At 42.5% G+C, this 13,661-nt stretch overlaps 1 protein-coding gene across 1 annotated transcript in view; it reads left to right on the top strand.

Moving 5' to 3' along the window:
• Window positions 1-13,661, top strand: part of LOC140720153 (zinc-binding protein A33-like) — a 51,169-nt gene that overhangs the window by 19,043 nt on the left and 18,465 nt on the right. The window contains exon 7 of the mRNA XM_073035037.1: window positions 632-694. Within this exon, the coding sequence (XP_072891138.1) occupies window positions 632-694 (63 nt within the window). The remainder of the gene's footprint in view (window positions 1-631; window positions 695-13,661) is intronic.

The raw sequence follows: 13,661 nt of genomic DNA, 5'->3' as shown, positions 1-13,661 counted from the left end.
AATGAGGGGCTGCGGAGGATGGGGTTGTGGGAAAGGGGACAAAGTCATCCTCATCTACCATCTTTGCCCCCTCCAGCTTCTCATTACGTCTACACACACAGTTCACCCACAGGCTTTCCACCCCTCCCCCTCCTGGTTCAATCTGCCATTCATCTCTCCCCTACCGGTTCCCATTATCACCTCCTTTACTGTCTCAAACCATCACACTGCCCCACTTCACACTCACAAATGAATGTGAACATTGTATGACGGGCCTGTTCCTGTGCTGTACTGCTCTAAGTTCTCTGTTCCCAGTTTCGAAGAATGAGAGGAGATCTCATGGGAACACAAAATTCATTCAGGGGTCAACAGGCAGGAGTGAGGAAGGATGTTTCCCCTGTCTGAGGAGTCAAGGGCCAGGGGTCTCTCTGCTCTCCGTCCAGCGGAAAACCCCCCGATCCCCGGGGCCGCGCTGCCCGAGTCTCCCCCCGATCATTGGGGCCGCGCTGCCCGAGTCTCCCCCCCACCCCCCCCCCCCCCCACCGATACCCGGGGCCCCGCTGCCCGAGTCTCCGCCCGTTCCCCGGGGCTGCGCCGCCCGAGTCACCACCCGATCCCTGGGGACTCTCTAATTCTCTGCTTCTCCCCCTAGTCTCTGTCACCCTGGATGTGGAAACGGCGAATCCGTGTCTCGAGGTGTCTGAGGATCGGAAGAGTGTGAGATGGACCCCGACCCGGAGGAATCTCCCTGACACCGGGAAGAGATTCACACACTGGGCTTGTGTGCTGGGATCGGAGGGATTCACATCGGGAAGACATTACTGGGAGGTGGAGGTGACGGGGAATCGGGTCTGGTGGCTGGGAGTCGCCGCAGAGTCTGTGGAGAGGAAGAGACGGTTCAGTCTGAGTCCGGAGACCGGATTCTGGGTCATCGGGCGGGTTGGTGACGTGTTACATCGGGATTATGACTTGTCTGGTCTCCCCTCCCCTGAGTCGCGTCTCGCTGCCGGTCCCATCCCCGGGAGGGTGGGAGTTTATCTCAGTTACGAGCCCGGGACAGTTTCATTTTACAACGCGGAGACCAAGTCCCATCTCCATACCTTCACTGGGAATAAATTCACGGGGAAACTTTATCCTCTCTTTGCGACCGGGGGTGAAAACCAGTGGCTGAGAATCTGCTCCGGTTCCGCTCCGGGTCTGTAAAAGGGTCGGGTCCCGGGACCGGCGTCAGGAGTAAAGTCCCTGTAAATATAAATGTGCGGAGAGTGCAGCTAAATACGTGGCTAAGGAGATGGTGCAGGAGGGAGGGCTTCATGTTTCTGGACAATTGGGCTTTGTTCCCGGGAAGGTGGGACCTGTTCCGAAGGGACGGTTTGCCCCTGAACTGGAGGGGGACGAACATCCTTGCGTGTAGATTTGCCAGTGCTGTTCGGGGGGGCGGAAGGGGGTTAACCTCGATTTGCAGTGGGTGGGGAACCAGATTGTTAGAGCAGATAGTGAGGTGGATGAGGATAAAGGTCATGCGAGGACTGCATGTATACACAGAAATCAAAGGTTTGTACATTAGGTTGTAAATTAATTTTCAGAGCTTTAGAAATTGTAGAAAATAAAGATTTCCAAAAAGATTTTGATGAAGAACATGACCAGAACATATGTGAAAAAGTGGATACTTCAGTTTTATACCAATCGCAATAATTGTCTATGTTAGGAAATATTTTGGATAGTCTCTCCTTTGTTAAATAGTAACAGTGAACTATTTTAAATTGAATTAAACACTGACTGGCACATATCAAAGAAGAATTGACCATCTTTATTAACAAAGGTCATATTAAGTTCTCTCTCCCAAAATTTTTGTGATTAACTTTAGTGATTAAGGGGATCTGCTTTTTTTGCAGATTTATTTATTTTTATTTTCATTTATTTTGTCATGGTTGATTGATGACTTTTGAAGAGTTAATTAGCAAATATTCTCTCTCTCGTACACACTTACTGCAATATCTTCAGGTTAGACTTTTTTTTAGAAAAAATAATTATCTAAGTTCCCATATATGCAAGAATCTGATTTGTTGAATACTATTTTGAATATGAATCCTTCAGTAAGAGAATTTGTAATTCTCATTGATAGAATTTATAATTTATTTTTAATACATTAATACAAAAAGATAACCTCCCACCTAAGGTTTATACATGATAGAAATATTTGTTGTTTCAGACGTGATAGAGGGGGAGGGATGAAAGGGGGAGGAGTGGCATTACTAGTCAGGGAAAATATCACAGCTGTGCGTAGACAGGACAGCCCGGAGGGCTTGTCTACAGAGGCCATATGGGTGGAGCTAAGGAACGGGAAAGGTGTGACCACACTAATAGGGGTGTATTATAGACCGACCAATAGTCAGAGAGAATTGGAGGAGCAAATCTGTATAAAGATAGTAGACCAATGTAAGAAATAGGAAGTTGTAATAGTAGGGGATTTTAACTTTCCACATATTGACTGTGACTCCCAAACTGTTGTAGGGCTAGATGGCTTGGAGTTTGCGAAATGTTTTCAGGAAAGTTTTCTAAATCAATATATAGAGGTACCTACGAGAGAGGATGCAATACTTGATCTCCTATCAGGAAACCAGACAGGTCAGGTGACAGAAGTATGTGTAGGTGAACATTTTAGGTCCAGTGACCATATTGACATCAGTTTCAAGTTAATTACGGATAAGGATAGGCCTGGTCCTCGAGTTGAGGTTCTAAATTGGAGAAGGGCCAATTTTGTGGAAATGAAAAAGGATCTAAGAAGAGTGGATTGGGATAAGTTTTTTTTCCTGACAAGGATGTGTTCAGTAAGTGAAATGCCTCCAAATGTGAAATTTTGAGAGGGCAGAGTTTGCATATTCCTGCCAGGATTAAAGGCAAAGTTAACAGGCACAGGGAACCTTGGCTTTCAAGGGATATTGGCGATCTGGTTAAGAAAAAGAGAGAGGTGTATAGCAGGTAGAGTCAACAAAGAGCAAATGAGTTACTTAAAGAGTATAGAAAACGTAAGAAAATACTGAAGAAGGAAATTAGGAAGGAAAAAAAGACATGAGGTGGTTTTGGCAGATAATGTGAAGGAAACCCTGAAGGGTTTCTACAAGTATATTAAGAGTAAAAGGGTAGTAAGGGACAAAATTGGTCCCCTAGAAGATCAGAGTGATCATCTATGTGTGGAGCCTTACGAGATGGGGGAGATCTGAAACAGTTTTTTTGCATCGGTGTTTACTCAGGAAACTGGCATAGTGTATATGAAAGGAAGGGAAACAAGCAGTAGTGTCATGGAACATTTGTAGATTAAAGAGGAGGAGGTGCTTGCTGCTTTACAGCGCATAAAGGTAGATATGCGGGCCTGACTTGATATTTCCTCGGACCTTGAGAGAGACTACAGTAGAAATTGCAGTGGCCCTGACAGAAATATTTAAAATGTCTTCAGCCACGGGTGCAGTGCCGGAGGATTGGAGGGTAGCTCTTGTAATTCCATTGTTTAAAAAAGGCTCCAATAGAAAACCAGGTAACTAAAGGCCAGTGAGCCTGACATCAGTAGTATGTAAATTATTGGAAAATTTTCTGAGAGATCGGATTTACAAGTATTTGGACAGCCAAGGGCTGATTAAGGATAGTCAGTATGGCTTTGTGCATGGTAGATCGTGTATAATGAATCTCAAAGAGATTTTCGAGGAGGTTACCAACTAAGTAGGTGAAGGAAAGGCTGTGGATGTTGTCTACATGAACTGTAGTAAGGCCTTTGACAAGGTCCCACATGGGAGGTTTGTTCAGAAAGTTCAGATAAGAGGTATCCATGGAGAGGTTGGAGAGATTGAAAGAGTGCAGAGATTTACTAGGATGTTGCCAGGTCTTCAGGAGTTGAGTTACAGGGAAAGATTGAATAGGTTAGGACTTTATTCCTTGAAGCGTAGAAGAATGAGGGGAGATTTGATAGAGGTTTTCAAAATTATGTGGTGTATAGACAGTAAATGCGAGTAAGTTCTTTCCATTTAGATTAGGAAAGATAAATACGAGAGGACATGGTTTTAGCGTGAAAGGGAAAAGCTTTAGGGGCAACATTAGGAGGAACTTCTTCACTCAGAGAGTGGTGGGAGTGTGGAACAAGCTGCCATCTGACGTGGTAAATGCAGGCTCACTCTTAAGTTTTAAGAATAAATTGGATAGATACCTGGATGTGAGAGGACTGGAGGGTTACGGACTGGGTGCAGGTCAATGGGACTAGCGGAATAAAGTTTCCGCACAGACTAGAAGCGCCAAATGGCCTGTTTTCTGTGCTGTAGTGTTCTATGGTTCTGTGAAGTGAAATAAACACGACATGAGAATTGTCGATCGATTAATTTTAACTCGTTCACCGCATCCTTCAACCGAACAGAAACACCGGGGATTCAACAGCAGCTGCGGGCGGCGGGTCCTGAGCTCTCCCGGGTCCTAAAGTCCACCCGTAATAAGACAGGTTAAATGGGACAAGTAGGGGCGGTACTGATCGGAAAAGACAGTAAAGATTGTTCATTAAGTTCATCTGCCATTTCTTTGTCCCCCATTAATACTTCACCAGCATCATTTTCCAGTGGTCCAGCATCAACTCTCATCTCCCTTTCACTCTTCATGTAACTGAAAACTAAACTTTTAGTATCCTGATTTATATTATTGGCCAGTTTGCCCTCATATTTCGTCTTGACCATTCTTGTGGCTTTTTTCGTTGCATTTTGTTGGATTTTAAGACCATCCCAATAATCCAACATCCCACTCACCTTTCCTAGCTTATATGCCAGTTCCTTAGGATTAAAATAATTATTACATGCCTTTTCCAGCTCAAACTGTGAATTAATTTAAAGTCAGTTCCATAATTTAATAAAGTTTTTACCTGAAAACTATCTACCCCCCCCCCCAAAGATTGTACTGAAGACTGCATTTGATTTTTCTTCAGCCTTATACGCTTCACACTGAAATAGTATGTGTTCCGACAGTTTCATAATGACAAAATGTACACGACACAGAATGAAGTTTTCTAATTCGATGCAAGGCATAATTAAGCATAGTGTGGGCATTTCTATGTCATGTCAACACCATACCTTCCCTTGTTTTAAGCCCTTCTTCTATAAACCCAATGTCCTTATGTCCATTATCCTACGTCTTGGCATAAGCCCCTAATTCTTAACACTACCAACCCTTTAGCTTCTAATTTGCTAAGTGGAAGGTCTATATCCACAACTTAACATTTAACAGCTTTTGGTGCTAAACAGTCAACCCCATCATTTCCCTCAACAGTGTGATGTGCAGGGCCCATAATGTGCAGACATATAAATCAAACTTTATACATGAAATACCGTTTGACAAGTTTCCAACAGTCAATCTGACCTACTACCAGAATGACCTGTTTAAGACTCATCAAAACCGAAATGTATTCTGAGCAAATTATGAGGACCAATTTCCTCCACCCACTGTAAGCCTAAGCTGTTGGCAAAGAATTCTGCTTCTTCTGCTGATAAATGGCTCTAAGTCATTTCTTTATCATTACCTGCAATTCAGGCACACAAAAACAGCCACACCAACATCCCCAGTTAACTTATCTTTTGATTCATCTGTAAAAATGTGTTACTGTATGATAATAACGTTCATTAATATACTGATGAACCAACAGACTCTCAGGCAGAACCGAATCGGATCGTCTAACCTAAAATCAACTGAAGTCATTGGAAAAAACAAGGTGGGGTTACAGAGAAAGCTACAGTAGGACATATTGTATCATCAAATACACCCGTATTCCCAGAGTGATAGAACCCAGCCACCAAAAACAAAAAAAAACACTCCTCTTGTGATGTCCCCAACCGTCCTCCAGCACACCTTTAACAGGATGATCATTTCCTTGCCCCCGCAAATTAATCCAGTATGTTGACATCAACTTGAACCTCTGTTACTTTGAGGGTAATTGTCCCATTGCAATCAGTAAAGCCAAAACAGGAGACAACATTACTGCACTAGAAAACAATCTTAAAGTCTGTAATTGTATCACATACAAACATTTTTAATTTGAAGATGAAGATGATCCAAAAGCCACACAGACATAATCAAGAACAGATCAAATTAAACAAATATAATTGGTTAACAAAGATTTTCAAGTTGCACCCAAGAATACCCACATAGATATCTGAGGAGATTTAAAGCTCCTTTACATTTATCAATTATTTTACTGACAGGTGCTTCCACGTCAGCTTATTATCCATCCACATACTGAGAAATCTTCCCACTGACACTTCCTCAAGATATTAATCATATAATTTAAAATCAAGTGCAAGTCTATTAATGCTGTTTGTAAACCACGCAGTGTGTTAACGACTGAAAGCTTAAAATCCTCATCAATCTGCCCACTGTTTGACCTATTAATTGTAAATTGCAATTAATACCTCTAATCTATAAAGCTATGTCATCTGTATATTGTGATTTACCCAGATATCCCATTTTCCCATCTCAGAGAAAATATCATTAACCATAATATTAAATAATGAAGGGCTACAAATCCTGCCCTGTGGGATCCCATTCTCTATCTCATAGAAACACAAACATAACATGCCGACCCGTACTTGCACAGTCCGTCCAAATAAAAAACTGTGAAAAATTATACAATCTCCCCACTCCTAATTTAATCAAAAGTCCTTTCTTTCATATAATTTCTCTTTTCAGTATCACGAAATACTGCTATTACAACATCTGTATTTAATTGTGCTTTCCGAATATCATCTTCCAAACCTAAATCTGAACCTAATGTCATTTCACCCTTCCAGAATCCACTCTAATAAAACACTTTATCATCACTCTTTCCAAAATATAACTCAAGCGCTTGATTACCATACATTCCATAAGTTTACATAAATGAGACATTCACGATATAGGCCCTTAATTAGAAGGATCAAATGGGGATCTGCCAGGTTTTAGAATTGGCACTACTATTTCCATTTTCCATGAGGAAAGTAGATGCACAATTCAAACATTTAATATTTTCACAAAAACGAATTATATACAATTATAATTTCAAATATCACTCTTTCCTGGGGACACCTGACCTGCATTATTAATAGACTTCTTAAATTCATACAAAGAAATCTCTCCATCAGTGATACTATCATTGCTACAGCGGACTTCCTGCACATCAGGATATTCACTGAAAAGCATATCCCTACATTGTTTAACTTCTTCACTTAAATTATCCTGATTATGATTCTCAGCGAATGACCCAGCCAGTAACACAACCTTCCCTGTTTCTAAATCATATCCCAAACAATTCCAAGTTTGATATCCCTTCCAATATTATCTCCATATGAACTCCAGTAAATCACCTACTTCCTCACCACGGCCTTTGCCCTTTTATTGTTAATAATGTAACTCGGAGACTGATACACCATCACATAAAAACTCACATTTCTCCCATTTTGCTTCCTGTCCTGTTATAAATCCAAATCCAAACTCATAAAGACAGGAAGGCTGACTGAAGTTCATATAAACTAATCACCCACCGAGTTCACATTTGAGCGACAGGCACTACAGCCAATGGCAGCAGGGATCAGTGTTACGTTTGAGCTACGATAGGCTGGAGGAAATTGGCCCATGACCAGCCCGTCCCCTTCCGCTCCATCGCCATGGCGGAGATCAGCGATGTCGCTTCAGTTGGTGTCGCCGGCTTCGGCGTCCACAAGGACGGGTGTGATTCCCCTTCGCGCCTCGGTGGGTCTGTTTCAGTGACGTCTGTGGTGGCTGACGAAACATGCTTTGACAGGGAGCGAGCGAGAACCAATGACTACAACTCCCAGAAGGCCCCACTGATGACGTTGTGCTGTTGTTTAGGGGTAAGGTATAACAGCAAAATGGAGGAAAATGTAATGCATTACGTTTTCTGTACTGTGTCGTGCCTTCAATAAAAAATTAAATTAAAAGAGAGATTCCAGCGAGAAATAGATAGAACATAGGACAATTCAGCACAGTGCAGGCCCTTCGGCCCACAATGTTCTGCCGACCTTTAAACTCTGCCTCCCTAAGCTTAAATTCCCCCATATACCTGTCTAGTAGTCTCTTAAACTTCACTAGTGTATCTGCCTCCACCACTGACTCGGGCAGTGCATTCCACGCACCAACCACTCTCTGAGTAGAAAATCTTCCACTAATATCCCCCTTGAACTTCCCTCCCATTAGCTCAAAGCCATGTCCTCTTGTATTGAGCAGTGGTGCACTGGGGAAGAGGCGCTGGCTATCTATCTATTCCCCTTAATATCAACTATATCTCTATCATTTCTCCTCTCATCCTCCTACTCTCCAGAAAGTAAAGACCTAGCTCCCTTAATATCTAATCATAATCCATACTCTCCAATCCAGGCAGCATTCTGGTAAATCTCCTCTGTACCCTTTCCAATGCTTCCACATCCTTCGTATAGTGAGGTGACCAGAACTGGACAGAGTCCTCCAACTGTGGCCCAACCAGAGTTTTATAGAGCTGCATCATTACATCGCGAATCTTAAACTCTATCCCTCGACTTATGAAAGCTAACACCCCATAAGCTTTCTTAAATACTCTGTTTCCCTGTGAGGCAACTTTCAGGGATCTGTGGACATGTAGCCTCAGATCCCTCTGCTCCTCCACACTTCGAAGTATCCTGCCATTTACTTTGTACTCTGCCCTGGACATATTTCTCCTAACCTGGACATAGGTAATCGTAATAAGATGGTGAGAGGCTTTGTCCATGTGGATAACCAGAGGCATTTTCCCAGGCTTGAAGTGACTAACACGAGGGGACGTAGTTTTAAGCTGCCTGGAAGTCGGTACCGAGGGAATGTCAGGCGTAAGTTTCTTACACAGAGAGTGGTGTGTGCATGCAATGCACTGCCTGCAGCGATGGTGGAGGTGGATACAGTAGGATATTTTAAGAGGCTCTTAGATAGGTTCATGGAGCTTAGAAACATGGAGGGATATACGATCAGGAAATCCTAGGCAGTCTCTTGAGTAGGTTACATGGTCGGTACAACATTGTGGGCTGAAGAGCCTGTAATGTGCTGTAGATTTCTGTGTTCTGTGTCAAAGACAGGCAGAGGAATTAGTTTAAATGGACGGGAGGACAGCATGGAAAGTTTGGGCCGAAGGGCCTGTTAGTACCGTTATGGAGGGGTTCTGTCCCAACCATCGACTCTATTCCACTCAACAGATGCTGCCTGACTTGACAACGTTCTTGAAAAGTTACATTCAGTTCCGCTTAGCATTCCATACAAAGGATGTTTTGTGCCGGAAGAGTGCAGAGGAGATTCATCATGATTGAGGGGGCTTCTGTTCATAAGTCCATAAGGCATAGGAACAGAATTAGGCCATTCAGCCCATTGAGTCAGCCACCTTTCCATCATGGCTGATCCCAGATCGCACTCAGTTCCAGATATCTGACCTCCTGCCATATCCTTTGATGCCCTGACCGATCAGGAAATGATCAACTGCCGCCTTGAATATACCCACACACTCGGCCTCCACCGCAGTCTGTGGCAGAGCATTCCACAGATCCAATACACCTTGGCTAATAAAAAAATAAGCTGCTTACCTCTGTTTGAAAAGGTGGCCCCTCAACTTTGTGGCTGTGCCCCACCACAGGAAATACCTTCTCCACATCCACCTTATCCAGTCCTTTCAACATTCGGTAGGTTTCATTGAGATGCCCCGCATTTATCTGAGTTCCAGAGAGCACAGGGTCAAAACTGCCAAGTGTTCCTCATATTTTAACTCCTTCATTCCTGAAATCATCTTTCTGAACCTCCTCTGGACTCTCTCCAATGACAACACATCCTGTCTGAGATGTGGGGCCCAGCACTGTTGACAATACTCCAAGTGTAGCCTGACTCGTGTCTTATAAAGCCTCAGCATTATCTCTTTGCTGTTATATTCATGGGGCGAGATTGGACTGTGATGATCTACAAGGGGATCTTGGAATCCGAGTTCATAACTCCCAGATAGTGGTTCCATTGTCAGGCGGTTATGTTGCAGTTGTATAAATCTCTAGTTTAACCACATCTGGAGAATTGCATTCGAATACAGGAATAATGCGGAGGTTTTGGATGGTGAGTGGAAGAGGCTTCACAGGATGCTGCCTGGATAAAGTGAGACTGGACAATCTCCGGTAATTTTCTCCGGAGTGGCAGAGGCTGAGGGAGGTCCGACAGACGTTTACAGGAATGTGAGAGACACAGACAGAGTGGACAGCTGGGATTGTTTCTGTAAGGAGGAAATGTCCAATGCTAAAGGGCATGCACTTCAGGAGAAAGGGGGAACACATCCTCATTGGACCTTTTTGCACTATTGAAGTATTTTGTAATTTAGTGTAATTTTGTATCTTTTCTCTGCATAGCTGCTGTTAAAAAAAACAATTAGAAAAGACAATGATGTTAAAAACCTAACTCAGGATGTTTAAAGGAGATTTGCGTTTCAAGTTTTGTTTTTCATTCCCGTCGTGGTGGGTGTCTGGAGTGAATATCAGGGGTGGTGATGGAGGCAGATGTGATAGAGGCTATTAGATACCACGTGAATGTGAGGCGAATGGAGAGATATGTTCCTTGTGTAGGCAGAAGGGATTGGTTTAGTAAGGCATGAAATAACCAGTTCAATTGGATCAGAACAACACAGTGAGCAGAAGGGCCTGTTCAAGGACAAGTACAGCAAGCAGAGCAGGTAAATTGGATAAAGTGATCCCACTCAGAGAACAGACTGTGACGTCAGTGGATATATGTCGGCATCACAGTTCCCTCACCAAAGATACTTCACTGCTGGATAAAATGAAGTCTGTGATGTTTATAACTGATGTGGTGAATTGTACTGATCAGATATCTCACCCTGCTGAGGAAATTAAAATTATTGTGAATGCTGCAGAAAGGTATCTTGGTGTAACTGGTGTTATGTGGGAAGCTGTAAATGAAGCTCTGATTTGTGGGGGTTTCTGCATCCCAGTCTAATTGTGAAGATATGTAATGGGATTGAAATATTGAAGTGAAATGCAAGAAGCCTGATTTTACATGGTCAACACTTTAAGCAGTTTATTTCTGATTTGTCAGATTCTTCCGATGTTATATCTGTTCAGGAAACCTGCATATTTTAAGTTTTTATTCCTGTGCAGGATTATATTGTCGTTTGGCTTGACAGGTTAGTTGGTAGAGGGGTGGTGTTGTTTAGTTTTATAAGGAAAGGGGCAGAGTATAGCGTTGTGAATGGGAATAAAATGTATCATGAACTTGTGGAAAATCTTGATTCAACAGGTATGTGTGCAATTTTCTTTTGTGAAAATATTAACTTTCTGAATCGTATTTGGAGGTTTGGCCATCTACTTCTCTCATGGAAAATGGTTGTAGTAGTTCCCATTCTAAAACCTGGATCTCCCCGTCTGATCCTCCTTGTAGGCCAATATCATAAAAGTCTCATTTATGTAAACTTGTGGAATGTATGGCAATCGAGTGTTTGAATTATATTTTTGATAAAAGAGGTAATTTCACGTTTTATCAGAGGGGAATTTGGAACGGTAGAATAAAACCATAAGGCACAGGAGCAGAAGTCGATCATTCGGCCCATCGAATCTGCTCTGCCATTTTATCATGAACTGATCCATTCTCCCATTTAGTCCCACTCCGCCGCCTTCTCACCATAACCTTTGATACCCTGGCTACTCAGATACCTAGCAATCTCTGCCTTAAATAACATTGGAATCAGTTTGGGTTTGGAAGATCATATTAGGAAAGTATAGTTAAATAAAGATGTAATAGCAATATTTCTGATATTGAAAAGGCAAATAATATTTATTGATGGACTTTTGATTAATTTTTGGAAATGCAATTGAGAGGGCTATTGTACAATTTTTTCTGATTGTTTCTATTTGTACGTCTTGTAAAGGTATGGATGGGCAAGTATGACATTGAATTCATTTTTATATTTGGAAGATGGTATTAGTAAAGCCAGTTAAATATAGATGTTGTAACAGCAGTACTTTTACTATTCAAAAGGCAGATGATATTTATGGAAGGAAAGAATTTTTATGAAATTGTGGAAATGAGGATGGAGGGGCTGTTATCTAACTTTGAGTTATTTTAATTGAACGTTTTGTGTCAGGTATGGGTGGGAAAGTTATATTCAGGTTGTTATGAGATAGAAACTGGGATCCCACAGGCAGTATTTATTATTTTATGTTATAATTAATATTTTTTTCTGAGATAGGTTTTTCGTTGTGTAAATCTCTATATGCAAATGATGGAGGTTTATTGAATAGAGGTAGAAATTTCAATTTTACTGTATATAGGATGCATTCGCAATTAATAAGGTCGAAAAGTCGGCAAATAGATGGGACAAGTGCTGTGTTTTACAGAAAGGATTAATGAACCTGCACTTGATTGGAAATGATTGGAACTGATATGGTCAAACTCCTTAAAAGGTGTCAGTGGTAAGATTTCCAGGCATGTGGACGGATATAAGCTGACATGGAAGCACCAGATAAGAAAATAATTGATAAATATAAAGAAACATTAAATATTCTCAGTTATCCCTGCGGGTATTCTGGGGTGTTACATGAAAATATTTACAATACGTTTGCTGGGACTTGAGGACTCGAGCTTTAGGAAAAGCTGAGGACTTTATTCCCTTTAGTGTTGGAAAATGAAGGGGGATTTTGCAGATTTATACAAAATTATGAGTGTTGTTGAGAGGGTAAATGCAGGCAGGATTTTTCCTCTGAGTTTGGGCGAGATGGGAAATGGAGGTCGCAGTTTAAGGGTGAAAGGTGAAATATTTAAGAGGAACCTGAGTGGGAATTCCTTCACTCAGAGGGTGGTGAGGGTGTGGGAAGAGCTGTCAGTGGAAGTTATGGATTTCATTGTTGAAAAGTTTGGATCAGTACATGGACGGGAGGGGTATTGAGGGCCATGGTCCAGCTGCGGTTATGGGACTCGGCAGAATAACAATTCGGTCCGGACTAAATGGGGAAAAGGGTTTGTTTGCTTGTTATAGTGCCCTCTGACTCCAAATAATGTGTCGATGAAGGGGAATTGGTTGGGGCTGTTGTCGGGAAGCAAACGATGTGCTTTCAGGATTTTCTGCTGGGGATAGAAGTGAATTGATACTGGATATCCATGATCAAAGTGTGGCGATCAGAGCCAGGGATTGTAAAGTTGTTGAAAACAAACAGACACACACACACACACACACACACACACACACACACACACACACACACACACACACACACACACACACACACACACACACACACACACACACACACACACACACACACACACACACACCCTAAAACTTCACATTGGCGTTCACACCACTTCCCAAAAATATCTCGTTCCTCCTCTTTGGCTCAAACTCTCCCCACTCTCCTGCCCCCATCTTCACCCCTTCCCACTTTTGCCACCTCTGCTTCCCCGTTCCCTCACTGTCTCTTTCTCTCCATCTCTTGTCTCCCACTCTCTCATTCTTTCCCTTCCTCCTCTCCCCTCACCTAATTCCCTCTCTTCCACACACTCTCTGTCTCTCTCCTCTCTTCATCCGTTCCCTTCCCCACTGACACATTCTTGTCCCCAGCACATTCCTCCCTATCCTACCCACTCACTCCCTCCTCCTTTACCTTGTTGTCTCTTTCTCCCTT

Source organism: Hemitrygon akajei, unplaced genomic scaffold (genome assembly GCF_048418815.1).
Source record: "Hemitrygon akajei unplaced genomic scaffold, sHemAka1.3 Scf000037, whole genome shotgun sequence".
In the NCBI taxonomy this organism is placed as follows: Eukaryota; Metazoa; Chordata; class Chondrichthyes; order Myliobatiformes; family Dasyatidae; genus Hemitrygon; species Hemitrygon akajei.
This window is presented reverse-complemented; position numbering and strand designations above follow the sequence as displayed.